This window comes from Gymnoscopelus braueri (assembly GCF_963280865.1).
Source record: "Gymnoscopelus braueri genome assembly, chromosome: 10".
NCBI lineage: Eukaryota > Metazoa > Chordata > Actinopteri > Myctophiformes > Myctophidae > Gymnoscopelus > Gymnoscopelus braueri.
This window is the reverse complement of record NC_137611.1, coordinates 29,652,962-29,672,108: the sequence shown is the minus strand read 5'-3', so window position 1 is coordinate 29,672,108 and position 19,147 is coordinate 29,652,962. Positions and strand designations below refer to the sequence as shown.

Sequence of the window (19,147 nt, the reverse complement as noted above, 5' to 3'; positions counted from 1 at the left end):
TTCAGGCATCATCAGCAATAAATGGAGTTGAATTAAATCAGGCAAGGTGGTAGAACACTTCACTCTCACAGGCCCCCTCCTCGTCATCCATCTGCAATACGCCATCCAGGCACCTGCACGCATCCTTTTCATTCCAGACTTTAATATGCCTTCTTGGAGGCAGAATAGCTCCTAGTGCAGCTCATCTCTTTTATTGGACTTTGAATCAAGCTCGGGAGTCTGTCTGACAGTGCTGACCGTCAGTAATTGCTGCAAGGCCAGGACTTAACCTTCCTGAGGCGAGTACTCAATGAAGTCAGCCTTTTACCTTTCATCTGTCTGTATTTTTTGCAAACCTGTATTTCCTCTAGTGGACAACAAGCTGAAGATCTGAGTTACGTGCAACTTCTATTTTCACCTGTGCATATCTCTTTCTACTCGCTATGATCACTCTCTTTACTTCTTTAAACTGTGTAGAGTACAAGAAAGCTCAAGTTGAAGACGATATAGCTCCCCTGATATTGTATGTTTTGTGATTTTCAGAAGACACTGTTTGGACCACAGTAAGGAACAACCTATCTCCTCAGACATCAGTGACCAGTGCTGACCAGGAGGGCAAGGCAGTGCTACAGCTCAGCTACAATATGACTGCTGAACAGGTCTGGAGAAAATATCAAAACCCGTTTTGAATTTTAGGTTCATGTTTGTCTGGAGTTTGTTACATCTGGAGTGTTAATTGAACTCTTTAGAGTGTAAAAACAGTCAGCTTTTTCTTTTATGGCACCCAGTCTGGAATAATTATCACAATAATTGCTGTTTTAATAGTCTTTAGCAGACTTTAGTCCACAACTGTTCCGCATGGCCAAAGTAGCCATCTACAAGCTTGTAGATGGGCTATTTTCTCAGCGTGACACCCCCATATAATGGAGTATAAATCATTAAGTATAAAGGCTGAGGCTATTTTTGAGAATTTTCGCTTATAATGACATGCCCAAAATAGGGCTGCCAGGGTTGATGTGGTTAATATTCTTTTCTGTGTATGTGTATACTAGGTGGGGTCTATCACCAGCAGTGCAGAGTACTGTGAACAACACATTGCCTACACCTGCCGTATGTCTCGCCTGCTCAACTCTCCAGGTAACATTACTGTCTGAATCTGTGAGCTGTACAAAGGGCCACTAAGCTGTATGATCAGTCATGACTCATGAACACAGTAAAATCCTCACTGTTAAGTGTACATACACACAGTTAGTCTATAATGGTGAAAATATTTAGTTTTGCTGCAGATGTTGTGTCATCCTCCAGTCAAAGCTATTGGATGTTAATGTCAAAATGGTGACATTATGGTATGCTCACATCAAATCCTATTTCAACAAATAAAGAAATACAAAATTGTGGAATCATTGAAAGAAGTAATAGTATTAGGGTTGGTCATAGTAATGTAGTAATTAATTTCTACATTAGCCTGAAATGGGGTCAGATCTACAGTAGAGTTCATCATGTGGGAATGCTGGTATGTCACAAGTGTTTCTATATACTCTCTGAGTTAGATGAACACAAGGATATTGCTGTATATTGCAATACTGTAGGTACTGAAGCAAATGACTTTCATCTGCAGTCTGGTTCGAATTCTGACCCCCCTTATCCCCATTAGGCCCCTATGGCTATGTTTGTGTGTGCATGCGTGCGTGTGTGTGTGTGTGTGTGTGTGTGTGTGTGTGTGTGTGTGTGTGTGTGTGTGTGTGTGCGTGTGCGTGCGTGTGTGCGTGTGCGTGTGTGTGTGTGTGTGTGCGTGTGTGCGTGCGTGCGTGCGTGCGTGCGTGCGTGCGTGCGTGCGTTAGCCCCGGGTCTGGTCTGGGTCTCTCCACCACACCGTTCAGCATTGAATTTTTAATGTTTCTATGCAGGCAGAAAGAGAAGGAGAGAGGAGACAGAGAATCCCTATATTCATTGTTCATATTGACAACAGTTTCACTTGTTCCTCCAATAATATAGGATCCATGTTCATTCAAAATCAAAGTAATCCAGCACACAAGTGTTCAAATGAAATGTTTAGTTTAATTCAGACAGTCGTATAACATATTGGAGTGAATAACACTTTCTGCATCGTGGCTTCCTCATGTTCGCTCTTCACTTGATTGGCATCAGGTGTGGGTTTACAGAGACCTTTTGTGCCAACAGGTGGTGATAATTACAGATCATGTGACAACATAAGTAATCAAACGTCACATATCAAGTTTCACATCAAAAGGTTAACTGTCAGCACATTGCAATACTGTAGACCACTATACATAATTTCCATGTATATCTTCTATCTAGAATTTTGTAAATTAATAGAAGACAAAATTTCTGCATTTCATCAGTTTTTGTTTACTCATTACACACACGTGTGTGTGTATATATATATATATATATATATGCATGGAAATAATAAAAGATTGAGGTCTAGACTAGAGGACACCTTTTGATGTGAAACTTGATATGCGAGATGTCACATGATTTTTAATTATTACCATCTTGGCGTGAATGTGTGGAATGTGCTGTGAGTGTGTGTTGTATAAAAAGGTGCTACTCAAAATAGACAAAATAGGGTTAGGCCCCAATAAGGCCATGTACACCTTCCCCAGGGGTAGGAAAAAGAGAGACTGAGGGGTTGCGATGAGAGGTCCCCTGTATACTATATATACTCCCCCCAAACCCCTCAACCCAGCTGTAAAGAGTTGGCTTGACGGCCTGCACCACTCTGCCAATCACTGAAGGCTGCCAGCTGAGCTAGCCAACAGAGAGGCAGAGGGGCAGGGCCGTCATAGGTGTGAGCTAGATTTTGAATATTATCTGCACCCATTGATTATCTATCCATATTAATATTGTATTTGTATTTACTAACAGATGGAAAATGTGTGTTTTTCCAATATTGCAAACAAGAATTCCAAGCTATAGTGCTTAAACAAGCGTTCATTTGATCCAGAAGATCAGATAACATAACTGTGTTTGTGCCAAACAGCAGATCTGAGTTAAATCCAGGATCAACTTTATTGTCACATCACAGGTTTTTTTGTTGTTTTCGGGAGAAGCAGAAATGAGAGGGGGGACAGGGAGAGGGAGAGAAAGGAGGAAACTAAAAATCTGCATAAAACCAGCAGATACCATGTAGCCTACATGAGGTTAAACATAAGGTGCAAAAGTGGTAACACATCGGTAGGTCCACGTAGCAGCAGGTAATGGTGTGGACGTGAGATTAGACATACGGTGCAAGAAAAAGATTACAAAAACAAAACAAAAACACGATCAATGCATAAACCTGAAAGTGGGAGGTAGAGACTGTTTGGTAGACATACAGTAGAAACTTGCTTTAATGGGCAATTATTATGTCACTGTAGCATACTGAAGGCCACTGTGTGTTGCTACCTACACAACCTACACAATTAATGAGTAATTAAAGCTTCTGCGCTTTATTGGCCACACACATGCACATATTGGTGCATCAAGTCTATACTGGTTATGTGCAGCCCAGCCTTGCTGTGTGTTTAAATCAAAGTCCTGTATACATTTGCATCATTGAGCCAGCTCTCTCTCTCTGCTGGTGTGTTTGTGTGTGTGTGTGTGTGTGTGTGTGTGTGTGTGTGTGTGTGTGTGTGTGTGTGTGTGTGTGTGTGTAGCCCTGGGCCAAGGTACAGCATGCTACTATGAAGATTAATCAATTGGAAAGGTTGCTTTAAGTGGCTCAGAGGTGGAGAGAGTATAACATATTCAAATGTGTAGGATCCACAGGATTGTAAACAAGGTGGTACCCAAATATCTAGACAATTACTTTAAAGGTTCATGATGTGTACGGTACATAGTTATTCCACCAAAGGGAGCTCCACAGACTCTGTATCTGTCAGATTCAAAGGCTGTATTTGAAAAGACTAGTTTTTGTACTCAGTTATGTGGAATTAGTTACCTTAAAGCCTTAAGTCAATTAGCAACATTGTTAACTTCTTCTAGTCTGGCTGAATAGAAGCTGGACCTAACCATCTATTAATTAAGTTGTAAAAGGTTCCATTTACAGCACCCATACTGATCTTCGCTATTCTACTTGTCTAGTATGTTGAAATTGTATGAATGCATTTATTATTGATTTTATCAGTTTACACACACACACACACACACACGCACACACACACACACACACACACACACACACACACACACACACACACACACACACACACACACACACACACACTAGGGCATTCACAACTAATGATTTCTACTAGTCGACTCATTTGACCAAGTAGTAGTCGACTAGTCGACTAGTCGAAATTTATATTAAAAAAAAAAAAAAAAATGTAGTGGGGGGGGGGGCATTGTTTTAATGCCATCCTACTACTATATTACTATTATTATTATCCTCCTGCCCTTATTTTTATGGCGTTTTAAGGGAAGCGCTTCTGGCACAGCAGCACAGCACCACAGCAGCGTCTCCAAGGATCCCCATTGCCCAATAATAGGCTTTTATTGGTCATACTTTTGACCCCCTTTTGATAAAAAATAAAGTCTGGAGGATAATAATAATAGTAAGATGGGCCATTACTATGGCATTAAAACAAATTACATTTTTTTTTTCAACTATTCGACTAGTACCAACCTAGTCGACTAGTCGACTAGTTGGTGAAAGCCCTAACACACACACACACACACACACACACACACACACACACACACACACACACACACACACACACACACACACACACACACACACACACACACACACACATTGGAAATAAGCTCTTGAGCTTTTTTGTGTACAGATATATGGTCATGTATACGGTATGCATTTTTGTCAATAAAAATCAAACAATGAATAAAAATGAATTAACCCTACCACTGCTCCCCTGAGTCACTGCCCCTGTCTCTACTCACAGCAGTCTTAACTGATTTCACAAAAATGCTAATAAACAGATTAAATGTGTGAAAGTGAATACAATATACAATTGTTAGAAATACACATTAGGTACAATTACTATAAATAATATGAAGATATTGATATTGTGTGTAATTATTAATTTGTGAAGAAAGGAAAATGTTTTAATTGTACCTTTCAACTCTCAGCCTCCTGCTGAGCTCATTGAAGTGAAAGTCACCTGATCATAGGTCTTTTGTTTGTTTGTCTTCCTTTGTGCAGATGGTGTTCCATTCAGCTGGTGGGTAGGAAGAGCCAATGAGAGACATTCTTACTGGGGGGGTTCGGGGCCCGGCATACAGAAGTGTGCATGTGGCATCGAGCGCAACTGTACCAACCCCAAACACTACTGCAACTGTGATGCTGACCAGCGTCAGTGGTGCGTGCATTTTATTATTACATTTTAACATTGTAGCAACAGGTTATAATTTTATTATAGCCTATATTATGAATATGAATATGAATATGAATATGAATATGGATATGGATATGAATATGAATATGAATATGAATATGAATATGAATATGAATATGAATGTTATCATTATTATTATTATTAGTAGTAGTAGTAGTAGCAGTAATAATACTAGGTAATAGTATTACAGTATAATATACTATATGCCCATACTCGTATATGCCTATACTGTATGTCTGAGTCATAGTGACATGCCTATAGGCGTATCGGGTTTGTTTATGGTTATGTCTGAGTCAGAGTGACGTGGCCGTGGTACGCCGGCCAGCCGGCCGGTCCTCCCTTAAACCATTTTTAATATAGGATGAAAATGATTGGAAAGCCTTTTTACTTTTATTTATACAGTTAATCTCATGGAGAAAATTAAAACCTTTAAGTGCAAGTCGAAACCTTTTTTAAGTTTAAAATGGAATTCTTTAGAAAAATTGTCAACGGTAATGTCAAGTATACCAAAAGTCAACGTCAATGGGCTAAACATTCCAGACGACCAGTATGGCTCTTTAATTATGTTTGTGGCCATTTCTGTTGTAGATTTAGAAAAATATGATATAACTGTATGTTTTGCAGGTTTGAGCATGCAATCAATCAGTGTGCAAACTGTACATAATAGGAGTTGGCGTGCGACAAAGCCAATTCATGAAGACATTCACATTACACAGCTGGCTTGCTGCACACAGCGTAATAAAGTTACCCACTGTCTCATGGCAGGAGAAAAATGTCACGGCCAATGCTCCATTATCCTATCAGGGTACACTCCTACCACAATGTCTGCCATAGGCTCCACTTATCTCTAAAACCCTTTGTAATATGCCAGCTGACTGCAGCATGGTATTGTAGTTGATAGCAGGTGCAAACATGATATAGATCATACTGCGCCGTGACAGAGTATTTTATTTCATTTTCTCTTTCAACTATATCTTGTTAGATTACGTAATCATTCTCCTTTCCTTCTACCCTACAGCCCTTTCACATGCATATACAATTCATAGGCATAAAATTGTATTTACAGGCACAAAAATGATTTTAATGAGAAATAGCAATTACAAGACATTCGGCAGATGCTTTTATCCAGAGCGACTTACAAAGTGCAATAAGGTCAGAATAAGCAGCATGAACCCATGACTAACAGGGTAAGTGGGTTGAGTAAATAGAGTGCTAAGAAAAAAATGCAGAATGTGCTACAAAGTAGCAGCCAGGAGTAGGAGGCAGACGTCAAACCTAGCATCTAATATTATAAAGAATAATATAAATAGCACCTAGTGTTAGTGCTACTGCTAAATAACAAGTGCACAGAACAAAACTGGGAAATACTCCAGCCACGTTACACACGATCAGCAATAAGCTCAAGGTTATCGTATAGTGCAAGAACATCTATGTTTAGATTCAGCCACCAACATGTGGAAATTACCATGATGTCTCTACCGCACTTTCTTGTGTGTTAAGGAGCACACCCCCCCCAACCTACCTTTTCCACAGTGCATGTAATCGTACATCTATGTGACAATAACATCTCTTGAAATCTCTCTTGAATCTTTATCTATATCTTCCTCTGTGTCATGTTTTCCTGTCCTCCCTCCCCCTCCCCCTCCCCCTCCCCCGCCTTAACATTCATCATCTCTCCTTCCCCATCTGTCTTCTTCTCCCTTCCTCCGGTTTGGCCCTGCTTACCTTCGCTACCTACCCCCCTCTATTGCTCTCTCGCTCTCTCTCTCTCTCTCCCTCTCCCTCCCCCCCTTCTCTTCCGCCCCTCCCCCCCCCTCCCTCTCTCTTTCAGGAGGGAGGATGCAGGTCTGTTGGTATATAAAGACCATCTGCCCGTCACTCAGGTGGTGGTGGGAGACACCAGCAGGGCGGGCTCTGAGGCCAAAGTCACTGTGGGGCCACTCAGATGCCAGGGGGACCGTGAGTCACTGGACATGCACGCACTCACACATATACAGTATACATTTAGGACCGGTTGTTTTAGGGATCTTTAACAACCAGTCCTCTTATTAGGCAAGCATGTATGCAAACAGGCATTAGGCACAAACATTGGGCCTGATTCACTAAGCTGTTCGTAAATAGTGCCTAAATAAGGTGACTAAAGGGGTGCGTATTTTCGATAAGCACAATCTCACGTGCGATTCACCAAACGCCGCACAGCCTTTATTTGTGTGTATCGCGCGTGAAACTCATTTGTGCCTGACGGGTCACATCTACGCCCCATTAACACCATATAAGGCAACCGGGAACTCTTAACGTCAGACCATAAACGTCGTTACGGTTCAAAATGGACAGATCTACAAGCTTACAACATGTCGGTACTACGCACCCACCCCAAGAATTTGCATCATGTCATGTCTATAAATATGCATAGAAGCAATAGATAGTTTTTTTTTAATGTGTTGACAAATGTTGGGCACAAACATATTTTATTTGAGGTTTGGCACTATTGTGATTGATTTTGCATGAAGAATAAAGCATTCTAAAGACATACGCAAGCTTTTATCCCATGTAAGTCAGCCTCGGAGCAGACTTGAGAAAGAGCGGACCTCCCGCAAAATTCACAGACAGAAAAAGATGAATGAATCAGACTACTGTACTAACGTGGGAAGTTGCGTAAATTCCTTTACGTTCAAAATATGGGCGTAAACAGCTTAGTGAATCGGGCCCATTGACTTTCCCTCTCTCTGTACCTCTCACTCACACATAAAAACGGACACATGCACAAACTCACGCACGCACACACACACACACACACACACACACACACACACACACACACACACGCACACGCGCACACACGCACATTGACACATATATACTGACACAAATTTTTACCGTCTCTCTCTCTCTCTCCCTCTCTCTCCCTCTCTCTCTCTCTTACTGACACACTCACACACACACACACATTCTCTACTCTCTCTCTCTCTGTAAACACACTCACGCATACACATAGGCACGCACAATATACTTGGAATCGAGGCCGCAGGACAACATATCATGCTGAATAATTCATAATATTTATGAAACGGTAAAGTAAAGCATCTTTGAGGGTCGACTTTCAGCCCAGGGCCCTTGTCCTCTCTAATGAAGGTAGCATTTCTGTCTACAGTTCGCTCTGTGTCTCAGAGGTGGGCTGTGGATAGCTCGGAAATACACCCTCTCATTATAAAGGCTATTGAATCTGACTTGCTTGCTCACAAGTCACAGAATGGTGCACCTTGCCGATTTTAGGTGAAGGAGTCTTTTTTAAATAAGTGAAAGAAGTTTTTTAAATTGCTCTGTGCCTCTAGAGCAGGCGAGTCAGATTTACTCGAGTGATGTAATCTACTGAACTTGCAAATATGATGGAATCAATAGCTAAACATCCCAGCCTCACGCCATGTGCTGAGAATCTTATGCTGAACACTGCACCAGAGAAAATTGCATTGGCGTCACCAACTCCCATTGTTTATGGTAACTGTTGTGTAGGTGACTACTGGAATGCAGCATCGTTCACCAGCCCAGCCTCCTACCTGCACTTCCCGTCCTTCAGAGGAGAGACCAGCGCTGATATCTCTTTCTACTTTAAGACCTCTTCCACTTATGGGGTGTTTCTGGAGAACCTGGGTACCACCGACTTCATCCGCATTGAACTGAGAGGTAAGGGGCAATTGCCATGATGGGTTAAAAACCATTGTGTGTGTGTGTGCGTGTGCGTGTGTGCGTGTGTGTGCGTGTGTGTGCGTGTGTGTGTGTGTGTGTGTGTGTGTGTGTGTGTGTGTGTGTGTGTGTGTGTGTGTGTGTGTGTGTGTGTGTGGGTGTGTGTGCGTGTGTGTGTGCGCGTGTGCGTGTGTGTGTGTGGGCTAGGAGGGACACCTACTGGCAGTAGAGCTCATTGCTCTGCCTCCTTGCTGCAAAGCCATTCCTACAGACTAGAGATGTGTTGTTACAGTTAGCTGTAGCAACATTCAATGTTTCGGGTGTTACAATGTAAACAACATGCATCAAAGCTACTACTCGTCCTCTATTATCTACCCTCACATGGACCTCAGTTTCCCACTTACATACATACATACATACATACATACATACATACATACATACATACATACATACATACATACATACATACATACATACATACATACATACATACATACATACATTGCAATGAACCCTGTAGATTTTGCCCATGAATACAGACTGAATACAGAATGTTTTCAAAAGTTCATTCTCTCTTCCTCTCTCTCAGCTGCCTCTGTCGTGTCCTTCTCCTTTGACGTGGGAAACGGAGCCGTGGAGCTCAGCGTTCGCTCGGCTGTGCCGCTCAACGACGACCAATGGCATCGCGTGGAGGCGGAGAGGAACGTGAAGGAGGCGGGGCTACGGCTTGACGGACAGTACAAAGAGTTCCGCTCTGCCCCCCCACAGGGGCACACCAGGCTGGAGCTGTTCAGTCAGCTATATGTTGGTGAGAAACACGTGCACGCACGCACGCACAAATTTGCCTTGGAAGATAAAAAATATATATTTTTAAAATATAAACAAAGCTTACACTTCAGTAGTGTTCAAATAGTGTTATCTTTGAATCCATGTTCAATAAAACAACAATACAATAGCACGGGGCAAACATAGCTTCAAAGTTGAGAGAGAGTTCAACTTTGACACTTCGACTTGGAATGGAAAGCCAATCAGAATTGCACTGTAGCGAATATTGATAACAAAGTTTTAAACTAGCTGTTGTAGGTGTGAAATTCATCAAGGTTGAGCAACTACATGGCTTATTTCTTAAACATTTACAAACTGTCAGAGATGAGCATCAAGTCTCTGCACTTCCAATATACTCTCACTCCCAAAAGGTACTATAGTAGGGTGACCATATTCTGAATCCCCAAAAAGAGGACACTCTACCCGGCGTATATATATACATATGTGCTGTGTGTGTGTGTGTGTGTGTGTGTGTGTGTGTGTGTGTGTGTGTGTGTGTGTGTGTGTGTGTGTGTGTGTGTGTGTGTATGTGCATAATTTCTCTAGTTATGGGGGACGTTGAAATTAAAAAGTTTGAGAACCACTTATTTAAAGTATGCCTCTTGACTTCTGTATGAATATTCAGACATATTTTAGAAAAAGAGAGGTAGCTCATTCTTCAAACCATCATATATTCTGCTTTGCCAGGTTGTGCAAAATATTTGGTCAATTTAATTTGCAGAAGAGCTCTCACCTCACACAGCTGTCTTTATTTGCGATGGGAACATAAGTTCCAGCCTGGCAGACAATACAATCTGCTTCTCATTGGTCACGACCAAGACGAAACAGTACTTTTTCTGCATTTCAATGGTCGCCGTGCCGAACGTTGCAAAGTCCGCTTCAGCCCGATTAGTTACGTACCGAGGGCCGCGCTATGAGCTTGTAGATCTGCTATTTTTGAAAAATCGTGAACACTTTTGCAAATCTTTGAATATATATATTTTTAAATGAACATTCGTAACTCAAATCTTTAATTCTGGGAACAAAATATTTTGAGATGGGGTGCGCGGCCAAATACATATCATTTTGGGTGGTCCTTGACATGAAAAAGTTTGAGCACCACTGATATAGCAACACCGTTTTTTTTTCAGCCTTAATGGGTTAAGAGGGTGTCACACTCATAACCTCAGACATGCCCAATTTATGGCATTTTGTGAATGTCCACACTACGGACATTCAATCACAGCTGCTGGTGTGAATTCAGTGTTAGGCCTGCAGTATATTGGGCAGTATGTTGATAACTGATGACATCCATCCATCAAATGCTTCTCCTCTCCTCCTATGACTTCCAGGTGCATCGGGCGGTCAGAGGGGGTTCCTGGGGTGTATCCGGGCCCTCAAAATGAACGGTGTGACCCTTGATCTGGAGGAGAGGGCAAAGGTCACGCCGGGGGTCAGGCCGGGTTGCCATGGCCACTGCAGCAGCTACAGCATGCACTGTCGCAACGGTGGCAAGTGTGTGGAGAAGTACAACGGCTACGCCTGTGACTGCACACACACTGCATATGACGGACCCTTCTGCTCTGATGGTATACCTTAGACTGAATCTGTCTGTCTGTCTGTCTGTCTGTCTGTCTGTCTGTCTGTCTGTCTGTCTGTCTGTCTGTCTGTCTGTCTGTCTGTCTGTCTGTCTGTCTGTCTGTCTGTCTGTCTGTCTGTCTGTCTGTCTGTCTGTCCGTCTGTCCGTCTTTCTGCCTTTCTGCCTGTCTGTCTGCCTGTCTGCCTGTCTGTGTGTGTTTGTCAGCCCGCCTCTCTATCTGCCTGTGTGTCTGCCCACCTGTCTATGTGTGTCTTGTCTGTCTGCCCATATGTGTCTGCCCATGTGTCTTTCTGTCTCTCTCCCTCCGTGTGTGTGTGTGTGTGTTTGTGTGTGTGTGTGTGTGTGTGTGTGTGTGTGTGTACGCAAGCGTGCGTGCGTGTGTGCGTGCGTGCGTGCGTGCGTGCGTGCGTGCGTGCGTGCGTGCGTGCGTGCGTGCGTGCGTGCGTGCGTGCGTCTGTACAGTATGTCTGTCTGTCTACCGTATCTATGTGTTTGTATATCTGCCCACCTGTTTGTACAACATCCTCAGGGAGGCTAAAGTCAGAGCTCGCCTCTACAACAATCTTTCTCTGCCGGCTTGTGTGTGTGTGTGTGTGTGTGTGTGTGTGTGTGTGTGTGTGTGTGTGTGTGTGTGTGTGTGTGTGTGTGTGTGTGTGTGTGTGTGTGTGTGTGTGTGTGTGTGTGTGTGTGTGTGTGTGTGTGTGTGTGTGTGTGTGTGTGTGTGTGTGTGTGTGTGTGTGTGTGTGTGTGTGTGTGTGTGTGTGTGTTTTCAGACGTGGGCGGCTACTTTGAGTTGGGCACTCTGGTGCGCTACGACTTCCTCCCAGAGGCGGGCCTCCCCGCTGTGCTGGAGGGCAGGAGCGTGTCGGCCATGGTGGGCGTTCCCAGCGAGGCCAACCTGACCCAGGAGGAGCTGGTGTTCAGCTTCAGTACCTCTAGTGCCCCCACTATTCTGGTGTATGTCAGCTCCAGGACACAGGACAACCTGGCTGTGGTGCTCAGGCAGAACGGTATATATTAATATAAAAAACGCACGCACGCACAGAGGCACACACACACACACACACACACACACACACACACACACACACACACACACACACACACACACACACACACACACACAAATACTCACAGTACTGGGAATAGCCGTGCTTGTGGCAAGTCAGCACACACAATATTGAAGCAGTGCACAAAGTGTATAAAGTGCATAAAGTTGCAGGGGTGGAAACTAAAGTCCTGGCGAGCTAGCTGCTGGAGGGCTCGTCTGAGAATGACCTAGAGCAGGGGTCTTCAACGTGTTTCAGGCCAAGGACCCCTTAGCTGAGAGAGAGAGATGAAGGAGGGACCCCCCACTACATATTTCATAGATAGTTGGATTCATGTTAATGTGTATTTTCAGACAGTTATCTTTTAAACCTTCAATATTTAGTCAACTTGACCATTGGCTCTGTACGTCTGCTCTTTTTCCTTCTCCAAATCTCAAGAAAATAGCCGATCTACAAGCCTTGCAGCGCGAGGCGTTGTGAGCTTGTAGATCTGCTAATGTTCCCCTATCACACAAAGATTTGGCGGACCCACTGAAGCAACACTGAGGACCTCCTAGGGGTCCCGGACCCCCTTTTGAAGACCCCTGACCTAGAGAGAGCATATTGTTGCTGTCGGCCAGAAACTTTTTTTCTTTGTAAATTAATGCACTACTTTGTCATACGAGTGTCACACTATATCTGATCTACAAGCTCTCAACGCATCGCACCATCACGTGTTATGAACTGCCATTTTTGATTTATTTTTTATGAAAGTGAAAGTGGTTAATCTGTGGGTTTTATAAATATTGAACCAATTAAAAAGTATTAACAAGAGCTTGAGAATAATGTATAACTTTCATTCAAAACTCAACTGGGTCTTCCGCATGAGAGCCCAAATATCTCCCACAAAGACAAAGGAAGATCTCACCGCAATGGCCAAGTGTGATGTCAGGCTTCTTGGTTTCAGGCAGACATACTCTGTAATAGACATAGTGGAACAGTAGGCTACAATGATACATATACTGTAGGTAAATGGTAAGAAAATAACAGGTATTGAAGTAATCAGGAACATGCAATTCAACTATTGCAATAAAACAGAGTAGCATATGTGCCACCACCAGTGTGACACTACTCATAAAGTTACCTATTCATGTACTGTGTGGTTATTACATTTAACGTTTAAATGTGAAATATTTTAATTATGTAATTATGTATCATATCACTGTAATGTAACATTTTCCCACAGATAATGTTTGCTATGGCTTGTGAGTCCAAAAACCTATAGGGTGGTCAAGAAGTATATAATCCCCCATTAAAACAATTATCACAATTATAATATCTCAATAGGGTGAAAACAGGTAAGTGGGACAAGACCTGATCATTTATATTTTACATTATTTTAAGTTATGATTATGATCCATAAATACAAAGATGATGAAATGGAAGTGTCCCACTTTACCAGTTGTCCCACTTTACCTGCATTCATCAAAAACTGCTCACACCATGAATTAAGTCTCAGTAGTGCGGAGTCAAGTACTTATCTGAGCACATGCTAACTCCATGTATTTATTAAACTATGTTTAAATTTACACATTTCTGTTCTTGACAGGTTCTTTACTACAGTATGTTCTTTACAATTATATGGATAAAATCGTAAATGAATAGGCCTCAGTTACATAGTGCAGGTGATTAACATCATTAATTATAACAGCTTCTTAAGCGTATGCATGTAATATGTACAGTACAATACGACTAACAACAGATTATTCTTTGGGAAACTTCCAAATGTGTCCTCCTCTGATTTTTTAGACCAAACATGTTACCTACTTAATTAAGGACATGCAGTGTTTGCATCTTTCCCTGTGTGTAAAATTGCTACGCTTTCCAGCAGTAATAGTTGACAGTTGACCTGAGGTCATTATTCAAATGTCTTAAGATTTAAAATGTTTTCTGCAGTAGCTGACGATGACCAAGTGTGTGTGTGTGTGTGTGTGTGTGTGTGTGTGTGTGTGTGTGCGTGTGCGTGTGCGTGCGTGTGCGTGTGTGTGTGTGTGTGTGTGTGTGTGTGTGTGTGTGTGTGTGTTTCCAGGGACACTGCAAATCCGCTACAGCCTAGGGGGACTGAGTGAGCCCTACACTATCGATGTGGACCACCGGAACATGGCCAATGGACAGCCACACCATGTCAACATCTCCAGGAATCTCAGGAACATTCGTCTACAGGTGCCATACCATTATAACAGTCAAACCTCAAGTCACACTGAGGCTAAGCATTAGAACCCTTCAAATAATGGCCTGAATGAAAATGCCTGTACAAAATTATACAAAAAGTGATTAAAAAAGAATACCTACACAACAACAAGAAACATATACACTCATGCAGTGGTGGAAAAAGTACTCAAATGTTTTACTTACATAAAGGATCAATTACTGCAATACCGGAATTCAACATTTACTTGAGTAAAAGTACAAAGGTATTGGTATCAAAATGTACCAAAAGTAGAAAGTACTCATTGTGCAGAATGTCCCATTTCACAAGTTTTCAAATGTATAAAATAGCAAATCTACAAGCTTAGAATGCGTCGCATTGTGAGCTTGTAGATCTGCTATTTTCAAATGGCCGAAATGTATATAGGGCTGAAGTGGTGCATGTTTTGTAATAGTAATCTAAATCTACAAAGTAACTAGTAGCTAAAGTTTTCAAATAATTGTAGTGGAGTAAAAGTACAATATTTGCCTTTGAGATGTAGTGGAGTAGAAGTATAAGTACTGAATATTGGAAATACTCCAGTAAAGTAAAAGTACCTCAAAATTCTACTTTAAGTACAGTTCTTGAGTAAATGTACTTAGCTACTTTACACTACTGAGCATGTGCATATGCATGTGCATATGTGTGTGCGCCTGTGCGTGTGTGTGTGTGTGTGTGTCTGCGTGTGCATGGCACGTTCTCATCTCTGTGGTGTGTGTTGGTTTCTGTGTGCAGTTGGATCACTACCCAGTGTCCACCTACCAGCTGCCAGAGGCCTCAGACACACAATTCAATCTGGTCAAAACCATCTTCCTGGGCAAAGTCTTTGGTAAGTACGGTACCTACTGTGTACATTCACCGGCCCTCAATTGGCCCTGAAACATTGCGAGAGATTTTATGGGCTGACAGGGGCCCCAGAAATATATCACTGTTTTATAGATTGTTCAATACATATTGGAAGGGACAGTGCCATATATTGTCATCGTGGGGCCATGAATTCCAAGTGGCTCCCCGGCCTACAAGCTCACAACACGTCGCGCTGCTATGCATTGTTTTCTTTGCGTGATACCGGTGTGCAACTAAGTATAAATTCAGCTTTATAATTGTGTGCACCACTTTGTTAGTGTCTGTGTCGGTGTGGGCAGAGGGTGTTTCATGATTTGTGCAATGAGTAAAAACAGAAGAAATAACACTCCATCAGTATTTTACGCGCTTATCTTGCCATAAATATAGCTTCTTGAATTCAAAGTGAAAAATGCTAATAAAATACAAAAATGAAAGAATTTATTAGAAACGTTACTGTCCACGTGTAGTCATCTCCTTTGATCACTGTTAAAACACCACCAGATTCCATTGAATATTCACAAAACAAAGTTTTAACTTCTGGCAGGGAAATGCTAAAAATTCGTGTTAAGAATCGAAAAAGATGATGACATACGGAACAACAGACCTCTTTAGAAACATTCTTTGTGATTCAGAGCATTCTGTATCTCCTCCCAGAGGGCATTTTAACATAATTAATTAGATGAGAACAGATTGGCTGATTGTGGCTTGATGCCGAAGCCCTAGCACTCCCCTGGGTGCTTTGCTGTTGTGCATAAATTATCAGAGCCAATCTGACATCATCCTTTGGGAACACAAAGGCCTGGGCCACCTTCACTTAGCTCAGCTCCAGAGTTGCCAACTCTGCTTATTATATGCATTTTGGGATTTTTTCCCCTATTTGGGATATCTCTGTTGCTACAGTATATGTACATCATTTGATCCCCCTAGACCAGTGGTTCGCAAACCTTTTAGCTCGAGACCCAAAAGAGAAATTCGATGTCTCCCCGAGACCCAAACTAGTGAAAATAGCAGATCTAACAGCTCACAACGCGTTGCATTACGGCGTGTTGTGAGCTTGTAGATCAGCTATTTTCATGTTTCTCTGGAAAAATGTTTAGACTCTCTATTTTATAAAAAGATCACACCCAGTGTGAAGTGAGCGGTGTTATTTAGAACAGTGGTCATCACAGTGATGGAAGCTCACTTCAAAAAAAAATTTTTTTAAGTGCGTGGTGCTATTTATAGGTTATGAATTTCATCATGCGTCTCGCTAGCCAATCACATTACTGAGCAAAGGGTCTGAATACTTATCAGCCAATCACAGGTCATGGGTCCCAACCCCACTAGCCAATCACAGTACTGAGCAAAGGGTATGAATACTTATCAGCCAATCACAGGTCATGAGTCCCAACCCCACTTATAGGAGCGGCTACACCGCTCAAAAACAGGAAGAAAGGGATATTTACGTGACCCATAAAAATGTACTATAGTAGTTGCTTGTCTATTGGTGTAATGGTCCCTGTCATTCACTCGTTCACACTTTCAGCCAGCCAATCTCACCTGCTGCCCAACACACCACAGCAGAGAGAGAACTCAGCAACACCTACACATTTTCAATTCAATTCAATTCAATTTTATTATAGTGTCAAATCACAACAAGTTGTCTCAAGACACTTTACATGTAGAGAAGAGACCCGACATCCCACCCTGAGCAAGCAAGTTTGCGACAGTGGCAACGAAAAACTCCCTCTTAACTGGAAGAAACGTCAGGCAGACCCTAGGCTCTAGGGTGGCGGCCTTCTGCCTCGACCGTGTCGGGGGAAAGAAGAGAGAGAGAGGGAGAGACAGACAGACAGAGGAGAGACAGAAAGAGATACAGTGCAAGTAGTAACAATAACAATAGTAGCAAATATAATAGTGTAAGATAGTATATGATAATATAATATACAATAGTGTGTATGCAGTATATAATGGTATAATAAAATAATGTTAAGATAATATACAGTATAGTGTAGTGGTATAGTGTAATGTAGTAGAAATCCACATTAGAACACATACTGTACACCCATACAATAAACATGTTCATATGAGCTCAGGGTCATAACACAGTCAATCTAATCTCCCAAATACAGTAATGTGTAAATTTGTACTGTTGAAATTGATATAATATATACTGTATAGAAAAAAATGCAGCCGTGTGCATTTTAAACCATCATTGTCATCAAAATGTTAGCCATATCAGAAAATACTGTACACCATGGCTAAGCATTTTGACTATCTTGTTTGTAAACATTGACACGAGGACTTGTCATTCTGATGGCACTCACATGTTCATTGACAAGATTATTTACTTTGAGAGATAAAGTAAGGATTTTCTTTAGGAAGTTAGAGGCCTGTGCAGGTAATCCATTTTGTGGTGCTGTTTGTAAGACTTGTTTTTGAGAAATGCACTTCATGTTTTGCAAATGTTGAGGATGATTTGAGAAAGGTACCTAAGTCACTGGAAAAAAAGAGAAGAAAGAAAGAAAACCTGTAAGACTTTGTGTCTAATACCGGTTTGGCTTGTGGCCAGTCTTTGAGTAACTTAAAATAATTAGGAGTGCAGTTTGTGAATGAAGCATTATGTATGCACTGTATACACTTATTGTAAAATTCTATTCAATCAGCTAGCTAATTCTGACATTGGTTATGCAATATAAACAGCCAAAGGGACTGTCCCTCCCGGGTATGGGAATGAAAATAATGACGCATTTTCAACAGGATACATGATATAAACCATTTGACAATATTTCCTGAGAAGTGTAAAATGTATTTTTTCTAGTATTGTTTTTCTGAATGCTATATGGATTGCTACATTGCTATGATAGTGTTTTTGAGTATGTTGTGATTGCCATTTGGGACCTCTGTGTTCTCACATTGGAAAGGCATGAAGGCCATCCTTGCAGGATATGGGATCAATAATGTGTGAGTGTCAAATAGAGAAAGATATCCACGGCATAGTGCCTATAGTGCCTTAGTGCAAAGGTGTAACACAAAAACACCCCAAAGAACATACGTTCACTTCAGCAGGCAATTCCTTGTTTCCTAGTTTGCTTATGGTCGGAAGTGGTTTTGTTTTGTGACATTGTGCAGAAAGCTGCATGAGCCGTGATTGGTCTACTTTTATGCTGGCATACATACAGTACATAGATAGTGTAGATACATTTACATACATACACCCAAACTATGTGGGGGTCCTTGACTCCTTGACATTAAAATGTTTGAGAACCACTGCCTACGATATGGAGAAATTAGACATGGTCGAATCAGGTGTATACCAGCTAGGTACAACAATAACATTTGTAATACAGTTTCACGTAATTCATCCTCCAACGTCCTGTTTTCTGTGTCTTCCAGAAACAGGGCAGATCGACCCCATCCTGATCGAGCGCTACAACACACCAGGCTTCGTGGGCTGTCTGTCACGAGTGCAGTTCAACAGCGTGGCTCCGTTGAAGGCCGCCCTGCGGTCCGGCCTGGCCGCCCCCGTCACCACGCATGGCATTCTGGTCCAGTCCAACTGTGGAGCCTCGCCCCTCACCATCTCACCCATATCCTCTGCCAACGACCCATGGCA

At 42.1% G+C, this 19,147-nt stretch overlaps 1 protein-coding gene across 1 annotated transcript in view; it reads left to right on the top strand.

The window, feature by feature from the left end:
- LOC308093500 (contactin-associated protein-like 2) overlaps positions 1-19,147 on the top strand; it is a gene marked incomplete at both ends in the record, with an annotated part of 56,435 nt that overhangs the window by 35,194 nt on the left and 2,094 nt on the right. The window contains 11 exons of the mRNA XM_080439837.1: positions 523-638; positions 1,032-1,116; positions 5,150-5,306; positions 7,174-7,301; positions 8,853-9,023; positions 9,616-9,834; positions 11,183-11,419; positions 12,204-12,440; positions 14,548-14,681; positions 15,442-15,535; positions 18,928-19,147. The exon at positions 18,928-19,147 is cut by the window's right edge and continues 11 nt beyond it. Coding sequence (XP_080295963.1) covers positions 523-638; positions 1,032-1,116; positions 5,150-5,306; positions 7,174-7,301; positions 8,853-9,023; positions 9,616-9,834; positions 11,183-11,419; positions 12,204-12,440; positions 14,548-14,681; positions 15,442-15,535; positions 18,928-19,147 — 1,798 coding nt within the window. The remainder of the gene's footprint in view (positions 1-522; positions 639-1,031; positions 1,117-5,149; positions 5,307-7,173; positions 7,302-8,852; positions 9,024-9,615; positions 9,835-11,182; positions 11,420-12,203; positions 12,441-14,547; positions 14,682-15,441; positions 15,536-18,927) is intronic.